The sequence below is a fragment of the Pseudophryne corroboree genome, chromosome 3, assembly GCF_028390025.1.
Source record: "Pseudophryne corroboree isolate aPseCor3 chromosome 3, aPseCor3.hap2, whole genome shotgun sequence".
Lineage (NCBI taxonomy): Eukaryota > Metazoa > Chordata > Amphibia > Anura > Myobatrachidae > Pseudophryne > Pseudophryne corroboree.
This window is the reverse complement of record NC_086446.1, coordinates 456,730,811-456,744,644: the sequence shown is the minus strand read 5'-3', so window position 1 is coordinate 456,744,644 and position 13,834 is coordinate 456,730,811. Positions and strand designations below refer to the sequence as shown.

At 49.1% G+C, this 13,834-nt stretch overlaps 1 protein-coding gene across 4 annotated transcripts in view; it reads left to right on the top strand.

Moving 5' to 3' along the window:
- The window catches only part of NUP85 (nucleoporin 85), a 165,794-nt gene that overhangs the window by 23,885 nt on the left and 128,075 nt on the right, over positions 1-13,834 (top strand). For 3 of the 4 annotated variants that reach the window (XM_063960650.1, XM_063960651.1, XM_063960649.1), the window contains exon 3: positions 11,680-11,851. The exons of the other annotated variant lie outside the window; for it this stretch is intronic. In XM_063960650.1, coding sequence (XP_063816720.1) covers positions 11,680-11,851 — 172 coding nt within the window. The remainder of the gene's footprint in view (positions 1-11,679; positions 11,852-13,834) is intronic. 4 annotated transcript variants of the gene reach the window in all.

The window sequence follows — 13,834 nt, the reverse complement described above, 5'->3', positions numbered from 1 at the left end:
GATGTACATAGAAAGATGACGGATATGGAGGGGAGATTGCGGCGAAACAATGTCCGTTTCGTCGGACTCCCGGAGAAAGAAGAGGGTGCTTCCCCTGAAAAATTTCTTGAACGCTGGCTGTTGGATGTATTTGGAGCGGAGGAGTTCACTTCACATTTCGCAGTGGAACGCGCCCATAGGGTCCCGATGCGCCCATTACCTCCAGGGGCACCTCCCCGTACATTTATTGCCAAGCTCCTCCACTACCGGGATAGAGATGTGATTCTGAGACTGGCCCGCACCAAGGGTCCCCTTAAGTGGAAAGGTTCCCCAGTGTCAGTCTTTCCGGATTTTGCTGTCGATGTCCAGAAGGATAGAGCGCAGTTTGTCCCTGTGAAACGCAGGCTGCGTGAATTGAATATCCCCTATGCCATGCTCTTTCCGTCTAAACTGCGGGTGGTCTCGGATGGGGAAACAAAATTCTTCACGACCCCTCGCGAAGCATCAATGTGGCTGGACGGACGCTTTCCGGCACGGCGAGCGCTTGCTGCTGATTGAACTTATGTGTTTGATTTCCCTACTTGCAAGTATACTGCTTAGTTTATGCTCGATATGTTATTGTTATGTTGTCTTGGGAGGGATGTATAGTTGTTTGTGGTTATGTTCCGTATGATTCCCTGCAAGATGTCAGTTTGGCTGGAGGGACACTTTTCAAATGGGGGAGCAATGGCTGCTGATTGCACTCCTGTCTCGGATTTCTCAGCTAAGTCAGTGCGCCACTGTTTGTAATGTGCTTCTATGTGATTTACGGAGGGCTATCTGCGGCCCTTACGGGCCTTTACTGGGAGGGGGTGGCTTTGTGGACGGGCGATTGGTGGAGGTTGCCTTTATGCTTATTTTGGGCCTTATGATCTCGGTGGTTGTTCTGCCATACAGTCCTCAAGGGGTTAACGGGTGCTCAGTTGGGGTGGGGGTAAAGGTCTAGGGGGGGATTGGTTTTGTTTTGAGTTTAGCTGGGGGATTTTCCTGTCTTATGGTCATTAAATTCTTGGCCCCCTTAGTGGATATAGGAATTTGACCTTAGTTGGTACTGGTGGAGTATGTTATTGGGCTCTCCGCCATAGTTGGGATTGTTAGCCCTTAGGGTGTTTTGTTGTTAGGGAATCAGGTATGCCGCTAGTTTTAGGTGGTATACGGGGTGGGGATGGGGGTTATTTTAGATTGTTAACATTCAGGTGTTCTTATTTTTTGCTGTGCAATGTGCTTATTTCCGCTGTGTTTATGTTGCAGCTGACTGCAGGCGTATCCTCTTTGGTATTCACTGGCGGTGGCTGGCCGCGGGTGCTATGCGAAATCACAACAATGCCCTGTTATGGCGTCGGTTAAGTTTCTGTCGTGGAATGTGCGGGGGATCAATGACAAGGTTAAGCGCTCCTTGATCCTTAGACAGATTAAATCTTATGCGTCGGATATTGTTTGCTTGATGGAAACCCACCTACTGGGTACTAAGATTATGTCCCTTAAAAAACCATGGGTGGGATGGGCTTACCATTCTATGCATACAGCTGCGTCCCGGGGAGTGTCGATTCTAATTAGGAAATCTGTTCCCTTTGTGCTTGACTCTGTGCAAACGGATCAATGGGGTAGATATGTATTTCTTAAGTGCAGAATTAACTCCGTCCCCTTGTTATTGCTGGCTGTGTATGTACCCCCTCCATACTCGCACGATGTCCTTAAAAAGGCATCTGTCTTTATGGCTGCTTCCCCTGACATACCCGTTATCTGTATGGGGGACTTTAACAATGTTTTAAATCATGAGTTGGATAGGTTGTCCAGGGTGTCCTCCAACCCGCGACCCGGGAACTCCCCGTTTGCAGACACTGTGTCAGAGTTGGGTCTGATAGACCCATGGAGATTGAAGAATCCTGATTTGAGGCAATACTCATGTTTTTCACGCTCTCATTCTTCCTTCTCTAGGATAGATTTAGCTCTTCTGTCCCGGGAGCTTTTGCCCAAAGTTCAGAATGTAAGATATGAAACTAGGGGTATCTCGGATCACTCCCCTATATCGTTACATATTGACTTAAACTGTCAGCGAGGCCAAGCAGTGTGGAAATTTAATCCCTTTTGGCTGACGCATATGGGCGAGGGATCTGATTTGGAGGCTAGCTGGCTAGAATTCTTTGTCATGCATGATGACACCTCGGATGTGTCTCTGCTATGGGACACTTTCAAGGCTTTCTTGAGAGGTACATTGATCAAACGGGTGGGGAGTCTTAAATCCTCCTTTAGAAAACACGAGTCTGAATTGGAGGCTCGGGTGGCCGCTTCAGAAGTGACGTACGTGCGTGATGGCACGGATGCTTCTAAGCTGGTGTGGCTTCATGCGCAGGGTGAATGGAATGATTATCTGTGGGGGAAAACTCAGCACAGACTTCTCTTCTCCTCGCATGTCCAGTATGCTACGGGCGATAGACCAGGTTCTTATTTGGCCAATCTTGCAAGGGGTGACCGTTCCTCTCATACTGTAGTGGAGATTTTGGACTCGGCTGGGTCGGTGCTGGATCGCACCCCCCAGATCGTGGCGGAATTTGTCTCATATTATCAGGCATTATATAGTTCTCAGTTGACCTGTTCCCCACTGGAGCTATGTGAATACTTGGATGGGGTCCATTTGCCCTCCATCTCCAGTGAGGCCAGGGCCCTTCTAGATGCTCCTTTGTCAGTGGAGGAGATTGAGACTGCGATCTCTGCCTCCCCCGATGGTAAGGCCCCTGGCCTTGATGGCATCCCGTCAGAACTGTATAAGAAATATATAAAATTCTTTGCCCCTCGGTTGCTTGAGTTGTTCAGTGAAATTCTTGCCCAAAGTGCGCTTCCCCCGTCTATGGCGGAGGCATTGATTATAGTGATTCCCAAGCCGGATAAAGACCCCAGGAGGGTTGAATCCTATCGTCCTATTTCCCTGTTGCCCACGGATATTAAAATCCTGGCCAAGGTTCTGGCTTCCAGACTTGGCCGGGTTGTCTCCCAAATTATCCACCCGGACCAAACGGGCTTCATGCCTGGCAAGTCTACTGCTGTGAACTTGAGGCGCCTGTTTACTCATTTTCAGGCTTCTCGGGAGGAGGACTGCTCTGCCGTTATAGCCTCCTTAGATGCCGCAAAGGCCTTTGATTCGGTGGAGTGGGCCTTCCTCTGGGAGGCTATGAGTAGGTTTGGTGTGGGCCCCAACTTTATCAAGTATGTTAAATTGTTATATTTTCAGCCCATGGCCAGAGTCTCGGTGAACGGGTTTGTCTCGGACTCCTTCCCCCTATTCAGGGGAACGAGGCAGGGCTGCCCTTTGTCCCCGACTCTGTTTGCTATCGCTATTGAGCCACTGGCGTGTTTGATTAGGGCAGCTCAAGATATTGAGGGTATTAGGGTTGGCGCAAGGGAAGACAGGATAGCGTTATACGCTGATGACCTGTTGCTCTTTGTGGACGATTCTGTTTCCTCCTTACCTAAACTTCTTGACTTGATAACTGACTATGGACGTTTCTCCGGGCTCAAAATTAACTGGGATAAATCCACCATTACTCCACTTAGAGGCCCGGTTTCGGAGGCCCCGGTGATTCCAACCCCCCTTAAATGGGTAGACTCCTTCAAATACCTGGGGATATGGGTATCGAATAACCCTTGTACCTATGTTTCCCTTAATGTCATGCCGCTGATAGGGTATCTCCGCTCGAAGGTTAGGGTTTGGGGGTCTCTGCCCCTGACTGTTACTGGCAGGGTCAGTTTGGTAAAGATGGTATACTTGCCCAAACTCCTTTACGTTCTCCAGCAATCCCCTATATATATTAACCTGAAGACATTTCGACAGATTGACGGTTTGCTTTCCTCTTTGATATGGGCCAGCAGGAGAGCAAGGCTGAGACTAGACGTTCTGTCCAGGCCGAAAGTGTTGGGAGGCTTAGCTCTCCCTTTATTTCGATTTTACTACTATGCCGCACAGTTGGCACATATATGGGAGTGGGTGAACGCCACGGATGCTCTCACTTTGCACTCCCAATTGCTTCTCCAGATATACCCTGCCGGCTCTCCATTACAGATGCTTCTTTGTGGGAACCCTAACTTGTCCAAGATCCCTATAATAAGACAGGCCGTCCTCATATGGAAAAAGGTACATGTTATCCTACTAGGCCAGGGTATTGACCCAGATACCCCTCTGGACAATGCCCTCGGCTTCCCAGAATTGGCTTCGCTGCGGACTGGGGCGGTGTGGGGGAGGTGGGGTGTGACGTCCCTGGGCCACTTATATAATGATGGTATACTGAGGTCCTTCCTGCAGCTTCAACAGGAGTACAGTGTGCCCTCTTCTCATTTCTACCGATACCTGCAGCTGAGACACGCGCTTAACGCACAATTTCCCGAAACTCCTCCAATGATTGCCGACTCCCCGGTCAAGTCTCTCCTGCGGTCCCTGGGAAGCGGACATCTGGTGTCCAACATTTATGCAAGCATGCTCCGCTCTCACTATTCTGACCCGTTGTCCCTTCTCAGAAACAAGTGGGAGTCTGACTTGGGTGCCATCTCTGATGAGATCTGGGAGGGTGCTTTATGTTCTCCACGATTATCCACTACCACCACTAGATATCAGCAAATTCAACTGTTTATAATACACAGAGTATATATGACGCCGGTGCGCTTGAGACATGTAGGGGGTACCCACTCCTCCAGATGTCCTAGGTGCGATAGTCTGAATGCAGACTTCTGGCACATTCTCTGGCAGTGTCCCAAGATAGCCGTATTCTGGACGGGTATTCCCTCGTCTGTGTGCTCCCCGACGACATGTGTGTTATCTGCTGTGGAGGAGGATGCCCTGGACCCCCCTGCCAAACGATATGTAATTAATCTGTGCGGCCTGGCCAAGGTGTGTATCGCTAGGCTTTGGCTAGCCAGAGATGCACCCACACTGCGATCATGGGTCTCTCTTGTAAACGATACGGCCTCTCACGAGAAATATGTATACCTAGCTAGAAAAGCGGAGAAAAAATATCAGGACCTGTGGGGTCGATGGCTTGAGTCCCCGCTTTCTGGAACCCGAGGTGTTTAGATATGCTGCAAGGGATTAGAGTGGGTGTGTGACTTTTAATCTGCACTGGGTACACTGCCTCTTTTCTCTATGTTATCCCCTGCGCCCGCGGTCAGCCATCCCCGTTCCCGTTCCCCTGCCATTGCTTTAGCTCTGAAATCAGCTCAAATTTATGATGTGCTGCCATAGATATCCATATACAGCTTTCATTGATTTATATGCGCCTTGTTAGCATGCAATACTGATTCTAAAGTACAACCTATGTTTCGGAAGTTAGGCCTGCACCGGTGTTCTATGATAACTATGATAATTGGTCCCTAGTGGACAGGAGAATCTGCGTATTCCCTGGGCTGGGGATCTACTGTGGGTTGTGCTGTTGTTTTTTTTGTGTTTTTTGTTTTGTTTTGTTTTGTAATGTGTTTAATGTTAATCTGAAAACTAATAAAAAAAGTACTGAATTTAAGAATTCTTCGCTGGGCGGAAAATCATGTGATAGCACTGTCAGCAGTGTTCATTCCGGGAGTGGACAACTGGGAAGCAGACTTCCTCAGCAGACACGATCTCCACCCGGGGGAGTGGGGACTTCACCCAGAAGTCTTCCACATGATTGTGAACCGTTGGGAAAAACCAAAGGTGGACATGATGGCGTCCCGCCTCAACAAAAAACTGGACAGATATTGCGCCAGGTCAAGGGACCCTCAGGCAATAGCTGTGGACGCTCTGGTAACACCGTGGGTGTACCGATCAGTGTATGTGTTCCCTCCTCTGCCTCTCATACCCAAAGTATTGAGAATCATAAGAAGGAGAGGAGTAAAGACTATACTCGTGGCTCCGGATTGGCCAAGAAGGACTTGGTACCCGGAACTTCAAGAGATGCTCACGGAAGACCCGTGGCCTCTACCTCTAAGAAAGGACCTGCTCCAGCAGGGACCATGTCTGTTTCAAGACTTACCGCGGCTGCGTTTGACGGCATGGCGGTTGAACGCCGGATCCTGAAGGAAAAAGGCATTCCGGATGAAGTCATCCCTACCCTGATCAAAGCCAGGAAGGATGTAACTGTGCAACATTATCACCGTATTTGGCGTAAATATGTTGCGTGGTGTGAGGCCAGGAAGGCCCCTACAGAGGAATTTCAACTGGGTCGTTTCCTGCATTTCCTGCAAACAGGACTGTCTATGGGCCTAAAATTAGGGTCCATTAAGGTTCAAATTTCGGCCCTGTCAATATTCTTCCAAAAAGAACTAGCTTCAGTTCCTGAAGTTCAGACGTTTGTCAAGGGGGTACTGCATATACAGCCTCCTTTTGTGCCTCCAGTGGCACCTTGGGATCTCAATGTAGTTTTGGGATTCCTAAAATCACATTGGTTTGAACCACTCACCACTGTGGACTTAAAATATCTCACATGGAAAGTGGTAATGATGTTAGCCCTGGCTTCAGCCAGGCGTGTATCAGAATTGGCGGCTTTATCCTATAAAAGCCCTTACCTAATTTTTCATACGGATAGGGCAGAATTGAGGACTCGGCCTCAATTTCTTCCTAAGGTGGTTTCAGCATTTCACTTAAACCAGCCTATTGTGGTGCCTGCGGCTACTAGGGACTTGGAAGATTCCAAGTTGCTAGACGTAGTCAGGGCCCTGAAAATATGTTTCCAGGACGGCTGGAGTCAGAAAATCTGACTCGCTGTTTATCCTGTATGCACCCAACAAGCTGGGTGCTCCTGCTTCTAAGCAGACGATTGCTCGTTGGATTTGTAGTACAATTCAGCTTGCACATTCTGTGGCAGGCCTGCCACAGCCAAAATCTGTAAAAGCCCATTCCACACGGAAAGTGGGCTCATCTTGGGCGGCTGCCCGAGGGGTCTCGGCTTTACAACTTTGCCGAGCAGCTACTTGGTCAGGGGCAAACACGTTTGCTAAATTCTACAAATTTGATACCCTGGCTGAGGAGGACCTGGAGTTCTCTCATTCGGTGCTGCAGAGTCATCCGCACTCTCCCGCCCGTTTGGGAGCTTTGGTATAATCCCCATGGTCCTTACGGAGTCCCCAGCATCCACTTAGGACGTTAGAGAAAATAAGAATTTACTTACCGATTATTCTATTTCTCATAGTCCGTAGTGGATGCTGGGCGCCCATCCCAAGTGCGGATTGTCTGCAATACTTGTACATAGTTATTGTTACAAAAATCGGGTTATTATTGTTGTGAGCCATCTTTTCAGAGGCTCCTTTGTTATCATGCTGTTAACTGGGTTCAGATCACAAGTTGTACGGTGTGATTGGTGTGGCTGGTTTGAGTCTTACCCGGGATTCAAAATCCTTCCTTATTGTGTACGCTCGTCCGGGCACAGTATCCTAACTGAGGCTTGGAGGAGGGTCATAGGGGGAGGAGCCAGTGCACACCAGGTAGTCCTAAAGCTTTTTACTTTGTGCCCAGTCTCCTGCGGAGCCGCTATTCCCCATGGTCCTTACGGAGTCCCCAGCATCCACTACGGACTATGAGAAATAGAATTATCGGTAAGTAAATTCTTATTTTACCTCACTCTGACCACCTAGTGGATATACGTCAGGAACCCTGGCAAAGCCCGGGTACGAAGTTTGTGCCTCAAAAGAGGATGCTGGCTCGCTATCCCCTCGCGCCAGAGCTGTCTAAGAATTGGGAAACGCCTCCTCCAGTAGACTCACATGTGGCTAGGATGGTGGTTTCCTCAGCTCTACCTGTCACTACCGTCACGTCTCTAAAAGAGCCTACGGATAAACGTGTCGAGGGTTGTCTAAAAGTGATTTACACCCTCACGGGTGCTGCACAAAGGCCCACTATTGCAGCTACATGGGCGGCAGAGGCTATTGAAGCATGGGCCTTGGAGTTAGAAGCTGAAATCTCCTCTGACCATGCTAGACAATGCTTGTCCTATATTGTCACAGCTTCTCGCTATATTAAAGAGGCGGCTTCTGATGCCGGTATCCTAGCAGCCAAGGCCTCTACTACGTCAGTCCTGGCTCGCAGGATATGGTGGCTGAGATCCTGGTCTGTGGATCTGGACTCTAGAAAAACCCTGGAGGTACTCCCTTTCAAGGGGGATTTTCTGTTTGGGGAGGACTTAAATAAGATAGTGGCTGACTTGGCTACTGCCAAAACTGCCTGTCTGCCTAATACAGCTCCTTCTGTGTCGAAGGCCAAAGGCACGTCCTTTCTCCCCTTTCGTCCTTCATGTAAAGCAAAAGGTCAGGTGTACCATAAGCAGGTCCGCACTTCCAAACCTGGAAAGCCGAAGCCCAAAAGAGCCTGGGCTGCCCGTCAGCCAGCAGCCAAGACCGATAAGCCTGCCACATGACGCGGCGGGCCTCCCCCTGGGGGATCCCAGGGTGGGGGGCCGGCTTCTAGGGTATACCCAGGAATGGTTGAAGACCACTTCAGATGCCTGGGTACGGGAAGTCGTCACTCGAGGTTACGCCATAGCCTTCAAAAACCGACCCCCTCATCGATTTTGCCAGACAGACGTCCCTTTGGACCAGACAAAGGAAAACACTCTGCATTCGGTGGTACAGACCCTCCTGGATACAGGAGTCGTAGTACAGGTGCCTCTTGCTCAGAGGGGCCGGGGGTACTATTCTCCGCTGTTTCTAGTCCCGAAACCGAATGGGTCCTCCTGGCCCATTCTCAACCTCAAGGCACTGAACAAGTTTGTGAAGGTTTCCAAGTTCCGTATGGAAACCCTTCGCTCTATAGTTCTGGCCTTGGAACCTGGGGACTACATGGTCTCCCTGGACATACAGGATGCTTACCTGCATATTCCTATAGCAGTGTCACATCAACAATACCTGAGGTTCGCTATTGGCAACCTCCATTACCAGTTTCGGGCGTTTCCTTTTGGTTTAACAACGGCTCTGCGAGTATTCACCAAAGTTATGGCGGTGATGACGGTGGTACTCCGCCGTCAAGGGGTCAAGATACTGCCGTATCTGGACGACTTGTTAATCCTGGCAAATTCCCCAGATCTTCTCCTGCGTCATCTGGATATGACGGTCCGGTTTCTACAAGCCCACGGGTGGCTCATCAACTGGAAGAAATCCTCCCTGGTCCCTGCTCAGAGCATGGTGCATCTGGGAGCGCTGTTGGACACTCACAACCAGAGGTTGTTCTTGTCTCAGGAGAAAGTCCTGAAACTTCAGGACAGGATTTGTTGCTTCCTTTCTCGTCCGCAAGTGTCGATACATTCAGCAATGCAGGTGCTGGGCCTCATGGTATCAGCATTCGACATTGGGGAGTATGCTCAATTCCATTCTCGCCCCCTCCAGAAGCTGATTCTAGCCAAGTGGGACGGCCTGCCTCACCGGATCAGGTCTCACATGATCTCTTTGACTCTGGAGGTCCGTCTGTCGCTGCTCTGGTGGCTCCTGGACCGACAATTGTGCAGAGGCCATCCCTTCTGGATATCCAACTGGGTTCTGTTGACGACAGATGCCAGTCTAAGAGGTTGGGGCGCGGTGCTGGAGCAGCACTCCTTGCAGGGTCGGTGGACCAAGGAGGAATCTCTCCTCTCGATCAACATTCTGGAATTGCTGGCGGTCTTCAATGCGTTGAACCTAGCCCAGCATTTGATTCAGAACCGTCCTGTTCAAGTACAGTCGGACAACGCCACCACAGTGGCTTACATAAATCATCAAGGCGGCACTCGAAGCCGTTTGGCAATGAAGGAAGCCTCACGGATTCTACGTTGGGCAGAACGCCATCTACCGGCAATATTCATTCCGGGAGTCCTGAATTGGGAAGCGGACTTTCTCAGTCGTCAGGACGTGCATGCCGGCGAGTGGGGCCTCCATCCAGAAGTGTTTCAACTCCTCGTGGAAAGGTGGGGTCTTCCAGATGTGGATCTGATGGCGTCTCGACACAATCACAAGGTTCCGGTCTTCGGAGCAAGGACAAGGGATCCTCAAGCAGCATTCGTGGATGCGCTGGCAGTGCCGTGGATGTTTTGGCTGCCGTACGTGTTCCCTCCGGTGTCACTCCTGCCCGGGTAATTCGGAAGTTCAAGCAAGAAAAAGGAAATCTGCTTCTCATAGCTCCGGCGTAGCCCAGACGGCACTGGTTCTCAGACCTGCAAGGCCTATCGTCAGAGCGTCCACTTCTACTTCCACAATGCCCAGACCTCCTCGTTCAGGGCCCCTGTGTCTACCAGGACCTAGCCCGGCTGTCTTTGTCAGCGTGCCTCTTGAAGCTTCCGTTTTAAGAGCTAAGAGTTTTTCTGAAGAGGTCATTAAAACTATGTTGCGGGCCCGGAAACCGGCCTCTGCTCGGATTTACCATCGGGTCTGGCATTCCTACTTTGTTTGGTGCGCATCTGACCATTATGACGCTTCCAAGTTTAGTACAGCCAAACTTTTGGCTTTTTGTACAGCAGGGCCTAGATTTAGGCCTGCGTCTGGCCTCCCTCAAGGTTCATATTTCTGCCTTGTTGGTGTGGTTTCAGAGAAAAATTGCGACTTTACCTGATGTTCATACTTTCACTCAGGGTGTGTTGCGTATCCAACCTCCCTATGTCCCGCCTGTGGTTCCACCTTAATCAGGAGATTGTGGTTCCAGCTTTTGTCTCTCCTGATTTGTCTCCCAAAGAGCGTTCTTTGGATGTGGTACGGGCTCTCCGTATATATGTGAAGAGAACTGCTTCTATTCGAAAGGCTGATTCTCTCTTTGTTTTGTTTGGATTTCACAAACGTGGCTGGCCTGCTCACAAGCAGACCCTGGCCAGGTGGATTAGAATGGTGATTGCGCATGCTTATGTGAAGGCTGGTCTGTCAGCTCCTGTTCATATTACGGCCCATTCTACCTTCTTGGGCGGCCCAACGTGGTGCGACCCTTGATCAATTGTGCAATGCGGCTACGTGGTCCTCCGGGAACACGTTCATAAGGTTCTATGCCTTCGATACTGCCGCTTCCCAGGATGCTTCCTTTGGACGCTGGGTTCTTGTGCCCGCTACAGTGCGTCCCCTCCCATAAGGAACTGCTTTAAGACATCCCCATTGTCCAGACTTGTGGAGCTCAGTGTACCCCGCAGCAGAAAACGAGTTTTATGGTAAGAACTTACCCTTGTTAAAACTCTTTCTGCGAGGTACACTGGGCTCCACAAGGCGCCCACCCTGACGCACTTAGCTTCTTTGGGTTGATATGGCATTAGCCGCTGACACTTCTCTTGTCGTGAGAGTGTGGTGTATGTGGCTACTAACCGCTGTCGTCTCTTTTCCTGCTACTGCATTGGGCTGGTTAACTAAACTGAGCTCCTGTGCTGGGAGTTGGGGTGATATAGGAGGCGGCGCTGTGCATTCTGGGAACAGTCAAAGCTTTGAGCCTGTTGGTGCCTCGGATCAAGATCCTACTCTACACCCCATTGTCCAGACTTGTGGAGCCCAGTGTACCTCGCAGAAAGAGTTTTAACAAGGGTAAGTTCTTACCATAAAACTCGTTTTTGTTATGCTAACTACAAAAATAACAGGTGGTCTACAGGTCTAAAAGCAAAGTAAAAGGAGTTCCTGTTGGGGGTAGCTGACTTGAAGTTTTATTAACCTACAACTATGCCAAAGAGACAACAACAAAGTGAGTGTCTTTTTTCTTTTCTTCTGACACTGCAGGTGCTACATGTATTACCACTCCTTCAGCGCTCTGTCCATTCATGTACATCGTACGTAATGATGAAGATATCTACTCCCCAGTCCTGCGCAAATTGTTGAATGAGTCACACAGCATATTTGTGGGCCTGCAAAAGAGCGAAGAAGAAGCCTCAAGCAAGACCCATAAAGCACAGTATGTGAACAACGTTAATATATAAATATATATATATATATATATATATATATATATATATATATATATATATATATAATGTGTGTGTCTCAATTGAATCTGCTCTCACCTTAACATGGTCATTAGTTGCTCTGGTGCCTTCTGTAAACCATTACATAAGACACATCTGACAAGCAGCGGCACTCAGAGACTATGAGAATTGATATTTGCAACAAAGTGCGTTTAATCCATCACATCAATCCCACCCATGTTTCGGGGCAGTGACGCCCCTTTGTCAAGGTGATACAAAGTGAGTGTAACAAAACATACCTTATAAAGAAGACCCGCCAGCAGGAAGTACAGCGGAGAACGGGGTTGGGAACAACTTCCGTATCGTTTCCTGTACGCAGCGTCATGATGTAGGCACGCATGGCGACCATTTAAAACAAAACAAGCAAAAGGGAATAACCAAGCATAGGATTTTTCTTGATTTCTTAAAATGCAGTCAATCAACCGAAATTAAAGTCTGTTGTGGAGGAAGGGATCCTCGTACCTAAGCTCACCTGGCCCAGGTGTGTTCAAAACCTTGAAAGGTATCTTTTAATCCTCCTTTCCACAAACAAGGGGAAACATTTCTCTTTCCAAATTATTTAAAAGAAGTCCTCAAAAATGAGAGAATAGCTTCTCATAGTGTATACAAATGTAAAAAAAAAAATTCTGCTGCGGGGTACACTGTGCTCCACAGGGAATAACATCGGGGTGTAGAGTAGGATCTTGATCCGAGGCACCAACAGACTAAAAGCTTTGACTGTTCCCAGAATGCTTAGCGCTGCCTCCTCTATAACCCCGCCTCCGTGCACAGGAGCTCAGTTTTGTAGTTGGTGCCATGCAGTGCAGGCATACAACAGGTGGACTGCTCCAGCAGCCCTCAGAAGAGCTTTTTTAAGTGAAATCTGAAGACTTCAAGGGCTGCAGCAGAGACACTGTGTGTGTGTGTTAGATGTCAGACATCTCCTGCTGCAGCTCCATCACCTCCCCCAGCGGCGCTGTATATTCCCGTGCCCTGGTTGCCGGGTACTTACAGTGGAGGCTCTGGTTTGCTCCTGTCAGTCACACACCCCGCTGCAGCTCTCCAGGATCGCGAGGCCGCACTTTGGGAGGAGGTAAGAGGGTCCCCCAGGTGGGACCCACTGGAAGCCGCGATCCGGTGTGTCCGGTGGGAGGCGGACCGCACGCGCTGGCGTGGACACTGTGGTAGTACAGGGACCCCACTAGACCACCAGGGCAAGGGCACAGGTCGGCTTTACTAAAAACCGTTTATACATAGCCCACAGTACCCGGTGGTGAAACCCAGCAAGGGGATAAGGCTTTGACCTGTAGCCTCTCCCCCAGCCCCAGGGCGCCATTTAGAGTCAATGTTCCCGCCCTGGAGCTGCATCTCTCTCTCTCTGCGTTTGGGCGCCATTACCTCAAGCTGAGTTGATCCTGGGACTGTTTAAGCAAATCCTTCTCTAAAGCCGCCTGCATGTCAGCGCTGTGCATTTTACAGGACACTTAAGTATTCTACATGTCTGCTGACAGTGTTAGTTAAGAAATAGTGCATTTAGTCAGTCATTTAGTACAAGTACCCTGTGATATTACATCCAGTCTTTACTGTGCATTGTTATATCTATTGACTATATATACAGTGGGGCAAAAAAGTATTTGGACTGCCACCGATTGTGCAAGTTTACCCACTTAAAAAGATGAGAGGTCTGTAATTTCCATCATAGGTACACTTCAATTGTGAGAGACAGAATCAGAAAAAAAAAGGAAATCACGTATGATTTTTAAACAATTTATTTGTATATTCTTGCGGAAAATAAATATTTGGACAATAAAAAAGATTAACTCAATACTTTGTAATATAACCTCAGTTGGCAATTGCCGAGGTCAAACGTTTCCTGTAGTTCTTGATCAGGTTTGCACACACTGTAGCAGGTATTTTGGCCCACTCTTCCATGC